This window comes from Poecile atricapillus, chromosome 3 (assembly GCF_030490865.1).
Source record: "Poecile atricapillus isolate bPoeAtr1 chromosome 3, bPoeAtr1.hap1, whole genome shotgun sequence".
Lineage (NCBI taxonomy): Eukaryota > Metazoa > Chordata > Aves > Passeriformes > Paridae > Poecile > Poecile atricapillus.
This window is the reverse complement of record NC_081251.1, coordinates 99,756,161-99,778,852: the sequence shown is the minus strand read 5'-3', so window position 1 is coordinate 99,778,852 and position 22,692 is coordinate 99,756,161. Positions and strand designations below refer to the sequence as shown.

The window sequence follows — 22,692 nt, the reverse complement described above, 5'->3', positions numbered from 1 at the left end:
GCTGAACTGCTCTTTTATGGTCACCTGTAGCTGGGATAACTGTGTCCATGCTATGGGATGTTAGCTGTCTCTCAGAATGGGAATATTTAGTGAAGACAGACTTCAGCACGTGTATATTTCCTCAGGAGTCCCTCGAGCACCCTGCCAATAAACCTGATTTCAGCAGGATTTGCTGACATGGCTAAAAAGGTATTGCCAAGACCCCACATTCAATTAACTTATTCTGCACCTCATACAGTAAGTTAGAGAAATTGATGTGAATATCACCATAAATTACTACAGAAATGCAAAGCATTGGAGTGTGATCCTCGAGTTTAACATGTCCTGAACATCTAAAGAGTTACTGAGAACATCTGCTGTCTGTCACATGTACATTAGGGTCATCATGAGCTCCTAAACTTTAGGAAACAAGCAGACAAAAAAAGAGCAGTTTGGTGGTAAATGAGGTTGAGTTGTTGCCAAGATGAGCAACAATGGCAGATGATAATGATGATTCTATGATTCAGTCTAAGTCCTGGAAAAATATATTTTCCAACATCCAAAGTCAATTTCTATGAAATGATTGATCAAGAGAACTATAAGAGGAGCACAAAAATATACTCTTCGTCTAGATTGTATCAGACATAAGCACAAATAAAATTTGTTTTTCTTCATATTTCTAGCAGAATTTGGAGTCCACTACACTGTAATAGTGCATCCCTGGGTGGTTTTACAGTGTCAGATCAGCTTCTAACCAAACAGCTTATCTCTGTCCTGTAAGGAAAGGCTGACAGACAAAGAGAAAACCTTCAATTAAACCAAAAGAGCTTGAACACTTCCTTCTGGTCCTGGTTCTATTCAGCCAGTACAACTCTCATGAATAGAAAATGAAGACAGTAAGAAGAGGAATAGGACTGTCACCTTATGGAAAAAGGTCAATCCTGTTAATACTCACAAAAGCAATTCAATTTCCAAACTTTGAGGAATTTAATTCATCTATTAACCTGGTCATCCTCCCAGAGATACATTCAGCCTTTCCTACCAGGCACTCCACTCTGGGCTGCTACCCTAGCACTAGGGCTTATAGTGATGGTCACATCCAGTTTACTGAATGTAGCAATTCCTGAGAAACCGATAAAAATATTTCCTGAGTGAGAGATTTGCATTTCTGAGCCCATAGCACAGTGCCAGACCCAGCTTCTCAGAGATGTGCATTTGAGATAATCAAAGTTTTAGCAGCCATTGCTGCAGCAAATACCACATTAGGCCACATCTCTCGAAGTAGGGCTCTTCCTCTGTTAGACACCACCACAAAAATGGGACTCCTCCAAAGCACAGTCAAAGCCACAGGAAGCAGATTGGCTTCATCCAGGGCTGTCTGGGAGGAAGGGTTGGTGCTCTGGTACCTGCAAGAGGTAGGCTCCCCACTCTCCCACCAGGAAGGGTGGAAGAGCTGTTTGTTTACATGAGGCCAGTGCCCTACAAATGTTTTGATTCTTTATTGTATAATTTCAGTGAGTAGGTTAGTATTTTTAACTGTCAAACCTTCAGCAGCTTGAATTAAATAACTGATTTATTCTCTATAAATTTTCTAGGTCTAAATTTCTTCCTGGAGAGCACTGTACTTACAGGACCAGACTCCCTATCTGGGACTTGTATTTCTTCTGTCTTTCTTTTCCCACGCAGAAGCTGCTGTTCCAAGAAATGAATGAACAATTTACTGGCTGAACTTAGCATTTTCATCTTATCTGTGAATTAAGCTAGGGGTTTTCTCCAACACATAAATTATTGGGAACTCTTTGTCATAATCATGTGGGAAATCTGTCTCCATTTACAGGATTGATGAGCAATTCACTGAAGGTGTTGCAAGAAATACTGGTTGAATGCCAGGGAACAGTCAGCTCAAATAACCATCACTGCAAATTCAAAATTTTCTTCTAGAAAAAAGCTTCATCATTTGTTATTACATGATCCCAGACCAGGACTTCCTGACTTGTCCCAAGATTTAAAGTTCCATTTTTTCCTAAAGTACCATCTCACAGCTATTGCCCTTCCTACACCTGAAGGAATTTCAGTCAGACACAGCAGTGTCAGAGACATCTTGCTCTGACTCTCCAGCTGGGACCTCTCCAAGAGTTTATGGTGTCCTTTGTGGAGAAAGCTGCTCTGCTGGTGCCAGCTCACGTGCCTCATGCATGGCAGAGCAAATCTGGCATGAGGAATGGCCTCACATTTGCTAAGCACACCAAGCGTTCACTACGGGACACAGCCTGCCAGGAGATAAATCAATTTCCTGTAATTATTCCAAAATCAGCTCATTGGCATCTTGGATTTAGTTTGGCCTCCAAACACACAGACAAACTAAGGGCTGCCTGGTTTCAGACCAGTCTCCTTCCATGAAGCAGAAACACCTCTGGTTTTAACAGTATAGAAAGTGAACATTTTCTTCCATTTGGGTGAAGAAGAAAATCAGTAGGGATCAGTCAGAATTTCAGCTTCTCTTACTCTAAGGATGCATTTCAAGGATAAAGAATTCAGTTTCTTAAAGCAGGAACTACGGATTAAAGTGCAGAATTGATGCCAGAAGAAAATATTTATGAAGTGCATACTCCTCGAGCCAAGCAGGAAATGTGTCAGGCCAAAACTTTGAAAACTGAAATTTCAATAGAAATTAATTATAAATTAACTATTAAATGTTAAAGTGAAGCTGGATATGATGCTGAAGTGACAGACCTGTAAGGAAGCATGCAGGCTTGTATGAGGAGATAAAATCATTTATCTGCTGTTAGACTGGTCTGTAGGGTAGCACAAAACAGTCAGTACAGAGAACTGTGTGCTTTGGAGAGCTCCAGCCAACAAAAGGGGATGGTACAGCCTCATTTTGCAATCTTTGGCAGGAAAAAACAAACCATACGGTGTTACATTCGATACTCAATAAACAAAAATTCTAGTGAAGAGGCTACAAAGGATTTCCAGTTAGTCGTAAAATTTATTTTGAAGCTTAGGTGACTCATCATCCAAACCAAATTCTGCCCCATGTGTAGTAAACTGCCTTGAGTGGCATTGTCTCCCAAGAAACACTAACTGGAAATGAAGTAATTTAATTTAAATCTTTATATTTCTTGTCCCTTTCACCCAAAGGCTTCTAAGCACTCTGTAAGTGTGACAATAAAATTTCTTCAACATTCCTGAGAGATCAACAGATGGATCCAAAGGCACACTGAACAGCAGATAAACTAGGCAGTGTGACAAAGTGCAGGCTTTGAGGGGACAGGTGACATTCCCACACCCCTGAGTTTCAGGAGGCTGCAGAGGTGTGCAGTTCTCTTCCTTAGCACTGGCTTCACAAACCACCAGGCAGGAATGTACCATTTCCCAGGTGTGCAGCCTGAATCTTGGTTTGGCTGAAAAATGTGACCAAAAGCAGTCCACGCTAACACAGTCTCTCTCAAAATCCTGCAAACAAGATTGTGAGCTGGGAATAAACCTCTGCAGCCGTGCATGGCAGCAACTCTCTCCCCTTCCACAGCACGCGATAATAGTATTATTGTAGGCAGTGTTTCACGGTCACAAGGGAATGAGATAATTGCAGACACAGCTCTTGGAGAAGTAACTGCCTTGTGCTCTTTTTTCCTTTCTCTAGCTCAATCTTTCTTCTCCTGTGTGAGGCCTGAAGCATGATTTCTGAGAGATGAGGAGAAGAGTTCAGCAGAAGATCCCACACCACCTTCCAGCTGGACCAAAAGGCTTTTACAGAATCATAGAATGGTTAGGGTTGGAAGCGACCTCTGGAGATCACCAGTCCAGCCCCCTGCCAAGCCAGGGTCACCTGGAGCAGGTGACGCAGGAACGTGTCCAGGCGGGGTTTGACTGTCTCCAGAGAGGGAGACTGCATGACCCCCCTGAGCAGCTGTTCCAGTGCTCTGCCAGCCTCAGAGACAAAGGTTGAGGAATTGAGGTGGAACTTCTTGTGTTATAGTTTGCGGCCACTGCTCCACTTCCTGTCATGGGCACCACCGGAAAGTCTCAGCACTTTCAGATATTTTTATGTATTAGCGGGATTCCCTCTCAGTCCTGTCTTCTCCAGACTTAACAGGCCCAGCTCCCGCAGTCTCTCCTCATGAGGGAGATAACGCTGTTGAAAAACCATTATCGATCAAGCAACCAAGAAGCGCGGACAGGCTGCCCAGCAGACACTCACATCGCCGGGATTCCCGGGCTGCAGCAGCCCAGGCCCAGGAGCAGGCGGTGCCGCTGAGGGCAGGGAGCAGGCGGCCTCCAGCCCCGTGCCCCGGTGCCTCCCGCGGCCCGGCAGCAGCGGGGCGGGGCGGGGCGGGGCCGCGGGCGGGCCCGGAAGATCCGGGTCGGAGGGGACGGGAAGTCGGGACGTGGCCGCCGCAGCGGAGCAGGAGGCGGAGGGCGGGTGGGAGGCGGCGGAGGATGGCGGCGGTGCTGAGCTCGGACCGGCTCGAGGTCTCGGTGGACGGGCTGACGCTGAGCCCCAACGCCGAGGTGCCGCCCTGCGAAGCGCGGCCGGCGCAGGGCGAGCCGGCGGCGGGGCGGGGCCGAGCGGGCCCCGGCTCCCCGGGAGCTCCAGAGGCCGGCGGCGAGGCGGCGGAGGAGGCGGCGCTGAGCCTGGAGCGGCGCTGGGGCTTCGCGCTGGAGGAGCTCTACGGGCTGGCTCTGCGCTTCTTCAAAGGTGAGCCTGGCCGCCGGCCCGGCCCGCACTACCCACCCCGGAACGGGGCAGCCACCGGCACCGGGGAGCCCCGGGCGGCATCGCCCGCCGGGCTGGGCTGTGGGGTTCCGGCGGAGCCCCGGGTCCCCCGAGAGCCGCGGGGGGCAGCCCCGAGGGCTCGGTGTGCCGGGGCGAGCAGCGTGTCCCGGCGGCCCGCGGGGATGCGCCTTTCCTGGTGCCGGACGTGAGCCGGGGCGGGAGCGGCGGCTGCCCCGGGCCGCGGTGTGGCACTGCCGGGGCGGGCGGCACCCGGCCTACGGTCGGAGCGACAGAGCTCAGTGGCGGTGGCACGGGAAGGGAAAGCTCGCAGACGTGGGCGAGGAGCGCTCGCCGTGAGCGGTGCCGCGCCTGCTGACAGCCCGGATCCTGACCGGAGGTGCCGTGCCCTCTCCTCAGCGTGCCAGCTCCAGGGCTGGCTTGGCTGCTTCAGGGCGAAAGGACACGGTCTTGAGTTGTGCCAGGGGAAGTTTAGGTTGGACATTGCAAAGAATTTCTGCACAAGAAGAGTGATTGGCATGGGCTGCCCAGGGAGGTGGTGGAATCGCCGTCCCTGGAGGTGTGTAAGGAAAGACTGGACGTGGCAATGGTCTTGTTGACATGGTGGTGTTTGGTCGTAAGTTGGGCTCGATGGTCTCAGAAGTCTTTTCCAGCCTAATTGATCTATGATTCTGTGTGCCACCATGGCCCCAGCAGGTAGCTGTGAAGTACCTAGGATGTAGACCTGGAGTTTTTTTGCTGGGATCCCCTGTAGCCAGGTGTGCTTCTGTGGGAAGGTGGATGTGTCTTGCCACACTTGATTTCCTCCAAAGGGGGAGGGATTTGAGGGAAGAGCTGTGCTCACTACATAGAGCACATTTCAGCAATGTGTCACCCCTGTGGCTTTCAGGCAGACACTGCTTCAGGTGAAGCAGGGAGTCCAGCCTCATGCCTGCACTAGGGAAGACAAGCTCTGCACTTGGAAAGGTCAGTCTTGGGGCAATCAGTTGTTAGATGACCTCCCAGGGAGGCTGCCTCTTATAAGGGCAAGCCCTGCTGCCAGGTGGAAACACTGCTGGAAGGACAGAATTGTCTTTCCTCACATTGGCTGACCTGCACCTGGTAGTTGTTAGGAGCATGGAATGCTCTAAGCAGTTTTCTTAAGCCCTGGTTTTTTGACTCTGTTCTGATGCCTTTCCACAAAGTAGTTATTTTGTTAGCATGCTAATATACAGAGGTGTTATTCTTTTAAACTGTAAAAAAACGTAAGAGATCATAAGATTTTATTTTTTTTTTTCCCTTCTGTATCAGAGGTTATCAGGTTGTGGAAGCATTGTACTTAATGTCTCTTTCTTCTTTCTGTAAAATAAGTTGCTTAAAAGAGTCCTGATTGTGTTTAATGGTGCAGGAAGAAATGTCTCTGCAGTAGCAAATTCCTTCTGTTGGTCAACCGTGGTCTTCTTCTATCTTGGGTTGAATATTCTACAGGAACCTGTTTTTACAGTGTACAGTGAGTTTACAGTGTGAACTTGTGTTTGCAGAGCAAAAGTTACATGCTGTGAATGACTTTATCTATATTGCTGCTATGTAGCAATAACCTGTATCTGTAATATCACGTTTTAAAATAATTTATGTTCTAGCTTTATCTGCTCTCTGATGGTGAAGTGTTACTGATGGTGAGGTGTTACTTGCGTGTAGGTTCCAGTTCCTTGCCTTGTGCTGTCTTAGCAATGTTTTTTTTGTTGCTGTTTTTTTAAATTAAAACTTAATATCAACATGTTTCAGCTTACTCCCGCTCCTTTTTTTAGCCTTCTGCAATTTCTTGTAACTCATGGTTGTGCTCATAAGATGATAATTTTCCCCATTCAATTGTATTGTCAGTCTTTCCAGTGAAAACCTTGTTTCTCTATCCTTGTGGCTGGAATAACTTGCATAAAGTCATTGCCCATCATTTCATCTGTAGATCTTTTCCTAAAAGTGACATAACACAAAGATTTTTATTTATAGATCTGATGGGGAGCTCCAGGAGCTTGTAATACTTGGGTTACTGATTCTGCCAGCTTGTTCTATATCTGCACAGCTCCAAAAATAAGTAGTCTTGTTTCCAGATTATTTTCATGCTGTCAGAACAACTGTGGGAGTGGGCATGCTTGGTTAGCAGCCCTCTGCATGCCAAGGAGCAAATAGGGATTCCTCCTCAGGAGGCAACACATATGTCTGAAGGGTGGCCCAAGTTAATAGGTCAGTGCTGAGACCTCATTTCTAACCATTCTTCTGAAAACTATGCTGATAGTTAAGCAGCTTTTTTTCTGCTTCAGTGTGCAGCCCCAGTTGTCTGTAACTCTTGGTGTACTTTTGTCCAAGAGAAGTTGAATCTGATCAAAATACTTTGAGTTTGCTTATTACAATGACTTCTAACACTTGTCAGTGGTGGCATATTGCAGGTAACAGAATTGCTCAGAGACAAGACCGGATAAGAGCGTGTATAAACAGTGTGAAAAACATAACGGAAACTAGGCTAGGATAACAAAGAGACTCAAAAGCTACTTTATTCTGTCTCTGATAAAGACAAATCTAAAGCAGATCTAAAATGCTTGACCCTGGGTCGCTTCAACTGTCAGGCCTTAGGCTGCGCAGGAGATGGGCACTATCTTTTTTTCTTTTTTTTTTGTTTAACATTCGTCATGGCTTGTGAGGAGCTTTTCAGAATAACAGAGGCATAGAAAATAGATGGTAACAGTGTTCCAGTCCATTTTTCTGTGGGAAACGAGAGCCTTCTTTCCCTTACGCACTCTTTCCCTTCCTGCTCTGTCAAGCAGCATTTTGGCTGCCATTAAGAAGCTGCTCCACTGTGCTGGATCCAGTGTACAGTGGAGAACAGTCATGTTACAATCATTGTATGCCTGTAATTGTGAGCCCTGGGGCATCTAGCGCAGTAGAAGTGTTTCTGATGGCTTATTCTGCTTGCTGAGCTGGTAAGAGCTATGCCAGTGAAGATAACCTTTTTGAGTTCTGTCGTGAAGCAGGAGAGGGTGGCTTGCATAGCTCTGCCAGCAAATCTCTCCCAGGATCAGCCTGGCTTTGTTGTTTTCCACATCCTGTCATTGAAATACCATTGCACCCAACCTTCAATATATGACAGTCCCTGAAGTGTTCATGCACCGTCTAAAGTGATTTGCAGTGCAGCACATCTGAGCAGACAGTACACCAACCATATCATTTTGGTATCTAAAAGCTCTCCTGGAATGTTAAGTACTCTAATTTTCTTTGACTGCCCTAAGTTATTTCCTCTTATCCTAACAAGAATGCATCTTCAACCTCAGCAGAACATCATTCTCAATTAATTGTTTGACCTCTTTTTTTTGAGCACTGATTTGATGGTATGATTGTAATTCGTAACTTAAGTAGGCTCTTGTTGTCAAGCATATGAAAACCCCTATAATGTATCTACATTTGTGAAGTTGTGCTTTGATCATATTTAATTGGAAGGGCCTGTCAGTAATTCTTCTGTTGATGCAGGACACACTTTCAGGAGAGGAGGATTAGGAGTGTAAGAGTGAACTGGGCTCTGCAGACAGCATTTCAGTCCTCACTCTTCTCAGTTTTGGTCTTACTCATTAAAATGTTGCAAATGAATAGAATTAACATATGTGACTTCTTTTAAAAGCTATGAGGTGAAAAATCACTCTTCACAAATTGTTTTCTAGCTGCTTCTAGATGGCTCAACTGAATGCTATCCCAGTGGAAGTAGGTATTTACAGTGGGTGCACTAGGTGAAGCTGGAGTGGAAGGTGCAGCATGGTGTGCTGTGTTTCTAAGGGGGAAAAATCTGAAGTTACAGAGGAGTAACAATATCTTGCACCACGAAATCTCTTAGGCATATTTCTTAAACTCCTTTGTGTCAAAATTTGGCCTTTATCAAGTCATGTCAATAATACAGTGCCACACAGTGACATAAGTCCCTCACATTACTAGTAACAGCTTCATCTTTCTGTTGTGGTTGAAAACTGAGCATCTTCCTGGACTTGTTGGGTCAGGGATACCAGTGGTGTAGGGAAGGTTGTACAGTTGCTGTATTACTGCTGTGCACTTGCTTTGGATTTTTCAGGGTGTTCCCTGGAGCTCTTTGATGTGCTTCCACTTCCCGACAGCTGTATGAGGTGTGTGGGTAATGCCTGCTCAAATGGCGCGTTCACGGATGCTTGGATACATTTGGCACTTCTACTTGTCTAGACACACTAATGCTCTTTTTGGCATATTTGACTCTGCAGATGAATTCAGGTCCTCTGGTTCAGTTAAACACCAACAATTCCTGATCTTTGGGGTGATTATACAGTGTGGTTTATGCTGTAGAGTTCAGCTGCAAAATAGTTAGTATGAAACTTAACTTCACTGTCTGACTGTCTGCAAGTGTTTTTTTGATAATTTGCTTCTAAACTACATTATCTACAAGTCACTGAAAGCTTGTCTTGTATTTTTCTCCTCTGTCTTTCCTCCTCTTTTATTTAGCTTGTTTGTTGTTCTTCCCTTGGGTCACCATTCTTTGTAAATGCAGATTTTGGCTTTTCTCAGTAATTAGGGCATGAGGTCTGACTTCTCGGTTCTGTGGAAATGCAGATGTGCTGTGCACAATTGCATGGGAAATTAAGGTTTTTTCACTTTAACTCTCTTCAGGAGTGAGTTCAAATACCGATGATGTTATCTGGCTTAGATTGCAGTTTTAGTATAGCAAATAGCTGTGTGCTTTGTCAGACAGATCTAGGTACACAGGTTGTGAAAACTAAACAGTGCTATAGGGACCCCCTAGAGAATCATACTTTGCTCAGAAGCCTGTAAAAAGTTCAGTGCAGTACCTTTGTCAATTGACTTGCTTTGTAGCACGATGCCCCAGGATATGAAGTATTATTGCAAAGTCCATGCTGTTTATTGAGGCTAATGGAAGTGCTTGTTAGCTAATAAGTAAATTCTGAGTTGAGTATAAAGTGTGAAGAGTTGAGGAGAAGCCAGAGGGCTCTTTGGAAGGCCTGAGAGCAGGAGTTGAAAGCTTACTAGAATGGGGTTATTTGTGTGCCTTAAGGATCGCAAACTTGGGGTGGGACTGCTGGGCATTGTCAGGTTTAGCCCTCCTTTTCAGTTCAGGCTTCATGGCACTGTCTCTGGGTTTTGAACATTTTCAGTCATAGAGACTTAAAACCTTCTCAGGGCAGCCTGTTCCAGTGCTCAATCAGTCTCAGTTTATAAAACAAAACAGCATTAAAAACAAAAAAAACCCACCAACTTCAAGCAAACAAACGAAATAAAATCCCATAAAAATGCTCAAGTGGCATTTCCTATACTTTAGTTTGTGTCAGCTGCCTCCTGTCCTTTCATTGTATACACTGGTTCAGTTTTTACATCCTCCCGGTTTTCTACCCCGCCAGATATTTTTGGAAGTAGATATTTCTGTGGAGAGAGGCTTCTGTTTTTGAAGCTGGCAGCTGTATTTGCTGTAAAGGTTGTGTGACACTGGGACAAGAGCAAATACTTGAAATTCTGCTAGAATGATGTGGACTTCTAAGAATGGCTAATAAGTAATTAAATATTTGCCTTCCTAATCGTTTGATTGTGGCTTTAAAACAAATCTCATGCATGTAGCGGTTCCTTGTGATGTTTCAGCTGAGTAAGTCCAGCAATGTAGTGAACTTTCTCTGTCAAAAATAAGAGTCTTGCTGCAACCTGCAAGCACTTTCCTGCTGGGATTGTTTCTGATTTCCAGAAGTCTGTGCTCTGAGTTTCTCAATAAGCTGCAGTAGGGGTATTTTCCTTCCCCTCTTGTTTTAAGATTCACTTCTTTTCCTGTTAATAACTGTTCATAAGTGTCAGCCAAGCAATTTTGCAGGATGTGTCAGCCTGAAATTTAGGTGTGGACTGTTCAGTTTGGGGCTGTAAACAACTTGCTCCGAAGGAGAACTGGGAATGACTGGCAGCTTTGTATTCAGCTCCCAATTACGTTGATAGCAGTGCAGTAATGGGAAGTGACTATCTTTTACCTCTGGAAGTAGCTTCCTCATTTCAGCTCTTCCAAAAGGAGATGGTGCTTGCTTATTTGTTTTCCTGTTCAAGAAAAATGTATTTTTCTTAATGAGCAGTGTAGTCACACAGAGCAATGCCTGTTTCTTTGATTTGTTTTGACAATTTAAATGTGTTAAGTCCTTGCTGATTAATTCATATATCATTTGAAATCAATGCAAGTATCTTCTTACCAATAAAAGCATGGTGGGATCTAACTGGGCATGCTTCAGAAGATGTTCCTGTGGAGCCACTGGAACATGTTCAGGCTCATTTTGCCTTCTTACTGTCAGAGTTCACCGTATGTGTTTGTGTTGATGGAGTCAACTGCAAGGCTTTTCATTGTGAGGGGCTATTCCAGCTGCCTTGGCCAGGGCCAGCAATGGTATTCCCTCAAGGAAAACTCTCCTTGACTCTTAATTTTTCCTCTCTGCACTTCTCCTTGCCTTCAACCTTGGTGGTTCTGCTTTCATCAATGTGAAAAGCATGAAAGGAGAGCAGTTTATAAAGTTAACATCACATCTTTCTTTGTGGAAAATCCTTCCTGTGCACACTAGAGTAGACTTGGCAGACACATTTGAATTCAGTTAAGGTTTTTAAATATTTTGGAGATACAGATCCATATGGTGTGACGTTCAACAAATTAATGTAAATATTTATGTGATAACTGACTCACTAAGACTGACTGTAAATAGTGGGATGCAAGGCACTCCACACTGAAGTCTTCATTAGCTGAAGTAGATGTGTTTCTTCTGGACAGATTGATATTTTATTTAAATAGAACTGACTTAATTTGTCTAACCTTTTGTGACTTGACTTTTTCACTCTTTTTTTTATTATTTTCTCTCTTTTTTAACCATGGTATGGTTATGGAACATTGTCATTCATATTCTGTGCTTGATTAATCACAACAGTGAAAATTTCTTTGATTTTTTTTTTTCCTACAGAAAAAGATGGCAAAGCCTTTCATCCAACATATGAAGAAAAGCTCAAACTTGTGGCACTGCACAAGCAGGTTCTGCTGGGACCCTATAACCCTGACACTTGCCCTGAAGTTGGATTCTTTGATGTGCTGGGGAATGATAGAAGGTAAAAGGGCTGGTGCTTTTGTTGATCTTAACTCTGCTTTTCCAGTGAGAAGATAACATCATCCAATTTCTTTTTCAAGTATTCGTGTTATCTCAAGTGTCTGTGGTAGTGGAAAGTGGCCTCTTCAAATACATCTTAGAAGTGTGAGTCACAGTTCAATACAGGAACTAATAGAAGATTATTGGGTTGTTATTTTTTCCAAACCCGCTAGAAGCTGCTCTGCTGACAGTCCAGTTTCTTGTAGCAGTTTAAGATGCATTAATGTGCAGGGCCATGCTTCATCTGAGCTTCACACCGTGGTTACAGCAGGCCAAGCCTTTTGCCATTGGTAGAAGCATTCACCACAGCTTGTCCTAACACCTAAGATAATTTCTGAAGTCAGAAAATTAAAACCTGATACATTCAAACTCTGAGTAAATCTTTTATGAGGCCTGGGAAGTCTCAGGTATGTCTCTTGTGTTGCTTGCAGCTCAGGCTGCACTTCTCATGTTCCTTGTTGCTCTTTTTAGTGTTCTAGAGTGAAGGTAGTGTGTAACACAGCATTGGCTTCTCTGAGGTGGACTCAGTGCACTTCTTTTGCACAAAAGGATGCAGCTTTTCTTAGGAAGAAAAAGACTGTTTCTTTCAACTAACTCGAGTGCTGTAATCAATAGTTGCTGCCATGTTTGTTCATTCAGGAGAATGTATACTTCTTTTTTCCCACAAACTAGAGTGGAAGGAGGTTAAAAAATACTTTAGGTTCACTTGTAGCTGGGAGGATTTTGGACATAGTTCAGAATTCAAAGTAGGGTTGATGGGATGTATGAAATTTCACGTAAGAGCTGAGTTATGTCTATTTCAAAGACAAAAGAAAAGAGAACATTGTGCAGGCAGAAGAGAACATTGTCTTTGGGACGAAGTTGTTGGTTCTCTGAAACTGCAAACGATAATGTTTGGTTCCTGGTCTTCCAACTTTTTTTCTTTGCTGGGTTGTCAGCGCTCACTACTGGCTTGAAAAGAGTTGAGTCTGTTATTTCAGCTGAATTCTCTCTCTCAGGAAGGAATGGGCTGCCCTTGGAAACATGTCAAAGCAAAAAGCTATGACAGAATTTGTCAAGCTCCTACATAGGTGCTGCCACTTGTTCTCAACGTATGTCACTTCTCACAAGATAGAGAAAGAAGAGCAAGAAAAGAAAAGGTAACATTTGGGTGCTTTGGTGTTGGCATTTATGAGTGTAACTCTTGGCCTGTGGACAGTATCACAGCTAGTTTTGGTTGGAGTTGTCTTGCGAAGGGAAATGCTTGAGGTGTAGATGGCTGTGGTACCATTTGATCTCTTTAAGCCTTTTTACTTTGCCAGTAATGGGTGGTTGTTTAGGAGTTTTAAAAATTTTGCTGATACTGTCATCTGCTTAAGAAGAAAGGCTTCACAAAATGTCTGTCCCGATATGTCTGTGGACTAAATATACAGAGAATATTAAATTCAGTTTTAAACTTCTCTGCTAATACGGGTTAGCAGCTTGACAAAGGCTGTCCTATTATTGCTTCCAGGTGTGATTATTTAGCCATAGTATCCACATCATTACTGAACATGTGTGAAAGCTTGGAAGATGTGTTTAAAGCTTCCAGGCAATTTTTTCTGCTATACAGGTGGCATAGTAACAGGTTAGCATGAATATCAAATGGTAACACAGAATTTACCCGTGTCATGCTGCTGAGTGCTGTAAAACTCTGCAGTAATGTGGATTTTTCATGTGTCCAGTAAGACACTTCTCCAGGCCAATTTAAGTGTGAGGAGATGATACCAGTCGCAAAACCTCACTGGGTGGGCAAAAGGCAGGTTACAGCATGTTGAGAATAACTCATCCTAGGATTTTAGGAATGCTGAAATGGCTTATTGAGTGGATGTTGCAGAAGAGAAGAGGAAGAGCGAAGGCGTCGTGAAGAGGAGGAGCGGGAGCGGTTACAAAAGGAAGAAGAGAAACGTAGGCGAGAAGAAGAGGAAAGACTGAGAAGGGAAGAAGAGGAGAGGAGGAGAATAGAGGAGGAGCAACTTCGGATGGAACAGCAGAAGTGAGTAGCGGAAACAAGCAGCCCTTAAAAGAAAATAACTGCCTTGCATTTGAGACAATTGTATACTTGGAATATACAGTTCTAATTATATTTCATTGTTCCCATCACATCCAGATGCTGAAAACACAGATCTGGCTTTGCACATGTAATATTTAAGAGAATAGTAAAGCTGTTCCACATCAGTCGGCAACTATTTTCCACCATAAAAATATCTTTTCAGGGGGTGTCTCTGAAGTAGATCCTGTCCTTGCTATGTAGTGGTTTTGAGAAGGGAGCAAATAATTAAACCACAAGTTTAGCTGCTTGTTTAACATGGTAAGAGCCAGAGGAGTGTAAGAGACGGACATAAATTTATGTATCCAATAAAAAGTGTTGCACAGTGCTAAGTAACAAGACGTGTGGTATGCCTTGAAGTTCAGGGGGTTTTTCACATGAATGGGAGTTGTGTATTAAGTGGTCATAGCAGGTTACAGAGATAAAAGAGTTTAGACAGAAAAGGAATGTGGATGCCAAGTGTATCCAAACTGGTCATAGTTTGCTGAGAAGCACTAAATCCTGCTCTTTGGCATATTAGACCAGTGTAAAATGGTGATTTAGAACATGATTTTTGGGGATGGAAGAAGAGTGAGAAGGAAAGAATTTTTCTTGCGATTGTGTGATACTTCTTCCTTCCTCTGAAACATTGATAGCTGGTCACTGATGGATGTAACGTGAGACAGGCCCTGGATCTATCTTGTCATTTAGCCATAGAATTTCTGTTAGTTCTTTGGAGAGAGGAGAAAAACAGCCTGTGCATATGTAACCCATGTGTTCCCCCTGAAGTTTCAGCAGTTGAGTTTACTGGAGATGCAGATGCCCCATCTGGCAGCATTTTTTTGTTGTTGTTATTCCTGAATTAGGCCCTGTCAGTCATGTTTTTCATATTTGTTTGCATACAGACCAGGAAAACTAAGATAGTTACGTGGTGTGTTTTTCTTAGATTCACTAAAAAGCATTGGTGTGCTGTGCCAGAGCAGGTTTGTTCCTACCAATATTTATAGAAGATCTGCTGGAAGAATGGTTTCTGGAAAAAGCATATGTGGGTTTTTTCCTTAGCTTGTTTGAGAAGTTTAGTCATGTGGGTTTTGTGTAGCACTACCTCTTTATCAGACTACAGATTAAGAATTATGTAAGAGCTCTTGTTGTTTTAACATTTGATGCTTTCAAACAGTGGGTTGAAAGTGTTGCTCCCTTCTTTATGTTCTCAGTGTATTTTTAGGCAAAACTCACGTCTGCGTTAGCTCTGGGTTCCTGTCCGTTACATAGATTTATTTTAATTGGGCTTTGCAGAATGGAATGAAGTGATTTCAGTGGCCTCAAAGCCAGTTAAGTGCAGGGATTCCCCAGTGCCCTGAGCTGTTGGTAAGGCCATGCTGTGCTCCCCGTGGCAGGCAGCAGATCATGGCAGCGCTGAACTCGCAGACGGCCGTGCAGTTCCAGCAGTACGCGGCCCAGCAGTATCCCGGCAACTACGAGCAGCAGCAGATCCTCATCCGGCAGCTCCAGGAGCAGCACTACCAGCAGTACATGCAGCAGCTCTACCAGGTCCAGCTTGCACAGCAGCAGGTATGGCTGGGAAACCTGGGCTTCGTGTCCCAGGCTGTCACTGAGGAATGTTGGCTTCGTGTCCCAGGCTGTCACTGGGACACATTAACTTGTCTGCTGTTCTCTCCTTGAAAAGATAATTGCTGCAGGGAGAGCTACCATGCTAGTGACTAATGCTGCTTGAAATTCAGACACCAAAGCCCCTTTATTTATTTCATCTTTCGGAGTAGTCTTCTGAAGCAGCTGTTAATTAAGAAAACACTAAGCAATCTTTACTAATGACTTGGTTCAATATTATTATTATTGGAGATGAAATGTGATCCACTCTGCTGCAGCATTGGTGGTGTGTATGTGTGTGTGTAATTTAATGACATACCAGTGTATCTGAGCATGAACAGACCTCTTTAGGTGACTCTCCTGGAGATCTGTGCTGAGCAGCAGGCTGTGGTCAGCCCTGTGTTTCTAGCTGAGCATGCATATGCAGCACTGTATCATCGCTGCTGGGTTGGAGGTTGCTTCTCTTTGCCAGCCTGAGCACTGCTGACTTCTCTCTTCTTTTGCACCTATTGCCTGACTTCATCAGGTACTAATACCTGCTGAAGTTGCTTGCCTGCAATAAGCTGCTCATAATTTAGGTAGGAGGACACGCTGTAGCTGCCAGCCTGAGGTCTGTTCTTGAGCTAAAGACCTAAAGTTCATTAACTAATTTCCTGTTAAGTAATTTGTATTTTGTGGAGGCTGATGCCCTCAGTAAAGCAATGTCCAAGGAAGGGAGCCATGTGAACATCAAGAAGTCCAACAAGGCCCCTGCAGTGGGTCAAGTCAGGGTGCTCCCCAGTATCAAAACAGTCTTGGGGGCTGAAAGGGTTGAGAGCTGTCCTGCAGAGCTGTTTCTCTCTGGTGAGAGAAACATTGGGTAAGAGCTGGCAATGCACTTTTGCAGCTCAGGAAGTCAGTTGTGTCCTGGGATGCAGGAAAAAAGCGTGGCCAGAAGATTGAGGGAGAGAAGTGATTCTCCCCCTCTGCTCTGCTCTCATGACACCCCACCTGCAGTGCTGCATCCAGCTCTGAGTCCCCAGCATAAGAAAGATGTGAACCTGTTGGAGTGAGTCCAGAGGCCACAAAGATGCTCAGAGGGCTGAAGCACCTCTGCTATGGAGACAGGCTGAGAGAGCTGGGGCTGTGCAGCCTGGAGAAGAGAAGGCTCTGGGGAAACCTCACTGCGGCCTTTCAGTACCTAAAGGGTGTTTATAAGAAACACAAAGAAAGACCTTTTTACCAGGGCCTGTAGTGACAGTACAAGGGGCAAAGGTTTTCATCAGTGAGAGTGCAGGTCTAGATTGAACATAAGGGAGACTTTTTTTTTACAGAGAGGGTGGTCAGACACTAGCACAGATTGCCCAGAGAAGCTGTGGAAGCCCCATCCCAAGAAGTGTTCATGGACAGGTTTGATGGAGCTTTGAGCAGCCTGGTCTAGTGGAAGGTGTCTGTTCCCATGGCAGGGATGAGGAACTAGATGGTCTTTATAGCTCCCTTCTTAGCCAAAGCATGGCTGGATGGAGCTAAAGTGGTGTAGGAAAGAGGCTTTCTGCCCTGTTAAAATTACTCTTTGGACTTCCCTCATGTAGCTTCTGTAACAGTTCTGAGGAATGCTTTACTTGGATGCCTGTGAGTCAGCTGCACCGGGGTCTGTTAGTGCACTTAGAAAGTGCTGTTCTGCTGTTCTGCAGAAGCTGCTGGTCAGCTTCTGGTGCAATTAATCTTGGAAAGGCTGTGTGCAATAGTTTGGTAGAAAAGTTCACACCACCTTTCTCTCAGTGCACAAAACTGCTGTAGTAGATAGTGAAATCTGGACAGCATCTGTGCAGTTGCTTAAATTTTAAATCTTAACTGATGCTTTTCTATATTGTCTTCATATTCCTGCAGGATACTTATATTCCATTTGCTCATCAAAATCTTGTGATTATTAGGTTATCCTTTAAAGTGGCACTGTCACTTATACCTTTTCCAACAAAAAAGCCTGTGTTGTTTCTTTGGACTGATAATGAGGGACAGGGAGGTTGCTTATAGAGTTCTCTGTTTAACTCATAAATTGGCATGTAGCTAATAGACCTTCAGTACTCAGCTCTTTTTAGACCTGGATGTGCTCAGGCTGGATGGAGCCCTTCCAGCCAGCAAAAAAAACCAACCCCAGCAAACAAGCCACACTTCTAACTCTGATAGTTTTTCATTCCTATAACATTTCTTCCATAGTGAAGCACAAGAGTTTGTGTGTACCGTAATTAATTTGAAAGTTGGAAGTTGATTTTTTTTTTTTTGTTTGTATCCACCAGCCTGGAACCAAGTGACTTCACATCCCTAGGGGCTGAGTAGATGTAACTGGTTATTGTGTGCTGCTTCTGGTCTTTTGGGTCAAGCCCCCTTGTAGGGTGAAGGGGGAGGTTTTTTCTTTAAATTGTCTTTATACCTTCTTCTGGAAAATGTAAAACTGGCATCTTGTGAGGGTTTGGTTGTACTTGACTTAGTCAATTCCTGTTGTTTTAGGCAGCCTTACAGAAGCAGCAGGATGCAGTGGTGGCAGCGACAGGGACACCCCTAACTACTGCATCGAAGGTGAACACCCCTGCCCCAGGGGACACCCCATCCATTAATGGGCAGGCCAGTGCACATGCAGACAGCCCTGAAAAAGAGTTGGATCCTGAAGTTTTGGAAGAAGCACTGGAGAATGGACCAAAAGGTGGGACTAGCTGAATTTCTTAATTAAAAATAAATTGCAAAAGCTTTTCTTAGGATTCAGGTGTCCTAAGTAGGGTTACTGTGATTCTTTTCATTTGCCTATGGAAAAGCTAGGTTTGATTCCTGGGACTGCTGTCTCTAATGGGAGGATAATATTGCATAGGCAAAGCTCAGCTTCAGAAGGGGGGTGAAAGAGGAAGCAGCAAAAGCATTTCAGAAAAGCTGATGGGATCCAGAACCTCCTGTCACTCTAGACTTGAAGGAAAGGAGCGTAAAAGTTCTAGCACAAAGCTGTTCTGGGCAAAAATATGCTCAGTTTTATTTGAACTGGTTCAGAGCTGTTTAAAGACCCTTCCATTGAAGGGTTCTGTGCAATATAAACCTGTCACCTGTAGCAGTACATTTGCCTTCTGAGGCTTTTCAGCATAAGCACTGTTGGTCTAAATGTGGTGGATGGGTGAGCTGGTAGCATTTAGTAGTCTTATAACTAAATTTGCACTGGTTCATGCTTCTTTTCAGAGATGAAACTTGCTTCTTCAGTTAAAAAAAAATATTGGTAGCAACTATGATGCTTGGGGCCCTCAAGTGCTTCAAAGCCCACTTAAGTATGCAGCATAGATAACTGAAACAAAGCCTAACTGGAATATTTCCTTCCCTCTCTCCAGATTCTGTCCCAGTGATCGCTGCTCCATCCATGTGGACACGACCCCAGATAAAAGACTTCAAGGAAAAAATCCGTCAGGATGCAGACTCTGTGATCACAGTGGGCCGAGGAGAAGTGGTTACAGTCAGAGTACCAACTCATGAAGAGGGGTCTTACCTCTTTTGGGAGTTTGCTACAGACAATTATGACATTGGTTTTGGGGTGTATTTTGAATGGACAGACTCCCCTAATACTGCAGTCAGTGTGCATGTCAGCGAGTCCAGTGATGATGAGGAGGAAGAGGAAGGTAAGCATGCTTATCTATGTAAACTGCCAGAGTTTGCTGTGAGGGAAACCCCCACTGATGGTCTTGTGTAATCTCCTGCTTTCCCTGGCTTCCATCTGGCTGGAGTCACGCTTTCAATTTTGAATAGGAACTGCAGTTCTGAAAGTAACTTCAGTCCCCTCCTTGGATCACAGACAGGTTAATGCTGGGGAAATCCTTTTCCCAAGTCAGCTATTCAGTAAACTAAACTGGAACCCGTGCTGTGACAGAGTGCAGTGCATCTCTACTCTGAAACTTTAGGAAAAATCCTGTCCTGCTGTTCACGAGGTGTTTCTAGGGAGGAAGTTTCCTAGAGGCTGCAGCAGAACTGCTTCAGAGAACAAGTCCTGATGGTGGCTGAGACACAGGTCACAGCCTTTGCCTGTGGAGGAGTCTAGCATACCATCACAAAAATGTTTTGAAATGAGCATGTGATTTGCTTGGAAGGAGCTGCTCTGACCTAGGAAGCAGTGGCTTTCTGGGTCCTTTCACTACTGAGTAGTCTGTGCTAGTCAGTATGTCACATCAGTGGTGCCAGTGGTGAGTGATTTTCTTACTGAAAACTAGAGGCTGGCATCTCCACAAACTGACCTGGCTGTGCTGGGGAGATGGCTGTAGTGAGTTTTAATATCAAACTGTAAAAGTCATGATAAAGTGAGCATGCTTGCTGTTCCTCCTGCTTCTGAGTGCTTCAGCCCCAGACTTGGTATGAATCCCTGTGACTCCTCATTCCTAAACTAACAAAGAGGGCCTTGTCCCCTAGAGATTAGTCTGACTTTCTCTTATAAAGCATCCACCCATGTTCACTGACACCCCTTTTTTTCCCTTGCAGAAAATACTAGCAGTGAAGAAAAAGCCAAAAAGAATGCCAACAAGCCTCAGCTAGATGAAATAGTGCCTGTGTACAGACGAGACTGTCACGAAGAAGTGTATGCTGGCAGCCACCAGTACCCAGGGAGAGGAGTTTATCTTCTTAAATTTGACAACTCTTACTCTCTATGGAGGTCAAAAACAGTTTACTACAGAGTTTATTATACTAGATAAAGGTGTGGCTGTGTCTGGGGCTGGGCTGTGCAGAAGATGTCATTTTATTTGGAATTTTCTTCAAGCATAATGGATCCTTTTGAGTCTGTGTTTCATCCTGTCTGTATCTGTATGGTTTGTGTGAACTTTTAACAAGTAGACACTGGGATCTTCCTGCTCCGTGACACTAATGCATATTGCATTGGGCTTTACACAGGATCTCCCTAACCTTTTTGGGGATTGGAGTCGTTGTCTCCAGTGCTGAGGTCACATCAATTGCAGTTGTTAAAGCCTCATGAAAAGGGGGAGGGAGTTGCTGGCTCACTGGCTGGGTGATCTGATGTTTCCAGGTCTGGATGCCTTGAATAACTCGTTGATGGTTAATTTAAAGGTCCCATCAGTAACTGGTAGATTTGGATGCAGTTTGCTGTGTAGCAAGTTTATCTTAACTGTAATTGAATGTCAGTTTTTTTACACCATTAAAACTTGAAACTTTTAAGTTTATGCAGTTTAGAAACAAGTTGTCTCACTTCTGTCTTCATCAAAGAAGAAACATTCAGTTCCTTGAACCAGTGTAGTGTGTAAGACAAGGATGAACAACTTCCTGAAAGTACAGCAAATAACCTCTTCTGAAGGTGTAAGCTGAATGATGTTTAAAAGTATGTGTAACAAGAAGAACCTTAATCTCTGCCCCACTGCTAACCCTAGAATAAAAGTAATATTTTGATTCAATTGGCTTTGAACAGGACACAGACTACTCCTGAGTTTAATGGGGTTTTTAATGGGGTGACAAAAAAAAAGGCTACAAACTTGAAACCAGTTTTGTAAGACCTGAATACACATGTTGTGCGTCTGGGGAGCAATCAGTCACTTTGATAGAGTATAGGAGTTAATGTTGCACTAATGATGGAAATCACTGCCACTCCATTTTAGTCTGAACTGGTGATAGTGGGGTGCAAACTTTCTGCTTTAATTTGTAACTGTGGGCAGAAAGGCCAGGCGCACACGCAGATACTTAAGGTAGCTTTAATCTCAATTTCATATGGTTTGGTTGGGGCATTTTGTATTTTGTGTAGTGAAGAAACAGTGCAGGTGTCTCCTTGGCTTGAGGCTGCAGTAAGAATCCGCTCCCCGCGGAGCCCAGGGGTGACGTGTTGCAATAATGACTTGTGCAAGTTCTCTCTGCATGGGTGATGCACCTTGTTACTGAAAGGAAATGGTTGCTTTGGGTCTCAGACCAGCTCTTGCAGTCAGGCTTCCTTTGATCAGCTGCAGCATGTGCAGTTCCACGGCAAATGATGTTGAGTTGGCAGGGTTTGTTTGAACGGTCAGTTTGTACATACATGATATTTTACTTTTCTCATACCAACCATGGAGATACTTCTCCTAGAGTGCTTAACTTGTCATCTTGCTTTTTGGGTCAGCAACACCGTACCAGCTTACAGCTAGTTAGTGCTGCTTTATCCAAAAACACTGTACAATGTTCTGCTCTTGTGTACATACAGTATATAAACCATGAATTTAGAAAGTACCTTGCTTTTAAAGAAAACTGTATTTAATGTAAGAAAAAAAGAAAAACAACAAAAAAAAACTTTTAAAAAGGCAGGCACTAATATATTTCTTCTAGTCTTCAAGTTACTTTTTTTTTTTTTTGTCCATACAAAAATGTTACAACTTTTTCCTCTAAGAATATCTGTTCTTGGGAGCGGTGTTTGTTGCTTTAAATGGCAGCACTTACTGTCATGTGTTGGATGCTACAACTTCTACGTTTTCAGACTTTTTTTTTTATTGCCTCTGGCTGTTGATAGTACAGTACAAGTGCGATTTCAAGATACCTTGAGATAGTATTTAATCCTAATTAAAATACATTTATCTGTAATGCTGTTGGCTTTTTATTAACTTGGCATTGCTGTGTATGGCTCTTGAGCTAAGATGAGCTTGTCATCTTCTCTCTCGTGGTCAGAGGTTCAGCACCATGCTCACACTGTGGTCAAAGGCTCTGCCCAGAAATGTCACTGGCTCGCTGGGTGGGGCCATCTGTCAGTACTGGGAGAGCCCAGCTTGAACTGCATCGTCTCTTTGGGTTTTGAGTGGGTATCAGAAGGGGTTGGATGTGGGAAACTAAAGCTATAAACTCTCTCCTCCAAGAGAGTCTTGAAATCCCTCACCCGGAGGGCAAGAGACAGGACCATGCATAGTTTAGACTGAACAGAAGAAAAGCAAGGACCTAGAGGTAAAACAGCAAGTTATGCTGAAGCTTGTCAGTCACTTTTTACTGCTTAGCTGCTGCTGGTAAGCAGCTTATGCTGGAGCTGAGTCCAGGATGTGCATGAGTTTGGTCCCAGAGTTCACCTGGGGAGCAGAATTCTCTTCAGAGAGAACAAAACAATGCTGTGCTACAGGAAGCAAGATGCTGAGAAGTTCAATGTACCATATCTGGGTATGCTACCAGCTAATTTCACATGAACCACGAAAGTGCATTGAAAACCAACGTAATTA

The 22,692-nt window shown here is 44.0% G+C and overlaps 1 protein-coding gene across 1 annotated transcript; it reads left to right on the top strand.

Moving 5' to 3' along the window:
• Positions 1-4,397: 4,397 nt before the first annotated feature.
• ACBD3 (acyl-CoA binding domain containing 3) lies at positions 4,398-22,072 on the top strand. Its single transcript, XM_058835958.1, has 8 exons — positions 4,398-4,678; positions 11,689-11,830; positions 12,867-13,007; positions 13,724-13,882; positions 15,313-15,487; positions 18,011-18,203; positions 18,868-19,152; positions 20,003-22,072. Exons 1-8 carry the CDS (start codon positions 4,420-4,422, stop codon positions 20,212-20,214), a joined length of 1,566 nt encoding a protein of 521 aa, XP_058691941.1. The 5' UTR covers positions 4,398-4,419; the 3' UTR covers positions 20,215-22,072.
• Positions 22,073-22,692: the final 620 nt, after the last annotated feature.

Bases quoted from the DNA above. Each gene is read 5' to 3' on its own strand.
- ACBD3 (XM_058835958.1), top strand. From the start codon at position 4,420: ATGGCGGCGGTGCTGAGCTCGGACCGGCTCGAGGTCTCGGTGGACGGG. The intron at 11,831-12,866 runs GTAAAAGGGCTG...TCTCTCTCTCAG, and splicing joins GTGCTGGGGAATGATAGAAG to GAAGGAATGGGCTGCCCTTG. The intron at 18,204-18,867 runs GTGGGACTAGCT...CCCTCTCTCCAG, and splicing joins ACTGGAGAATGGACCAAAAG to ATTCTGTCCCAGTGATCGCT.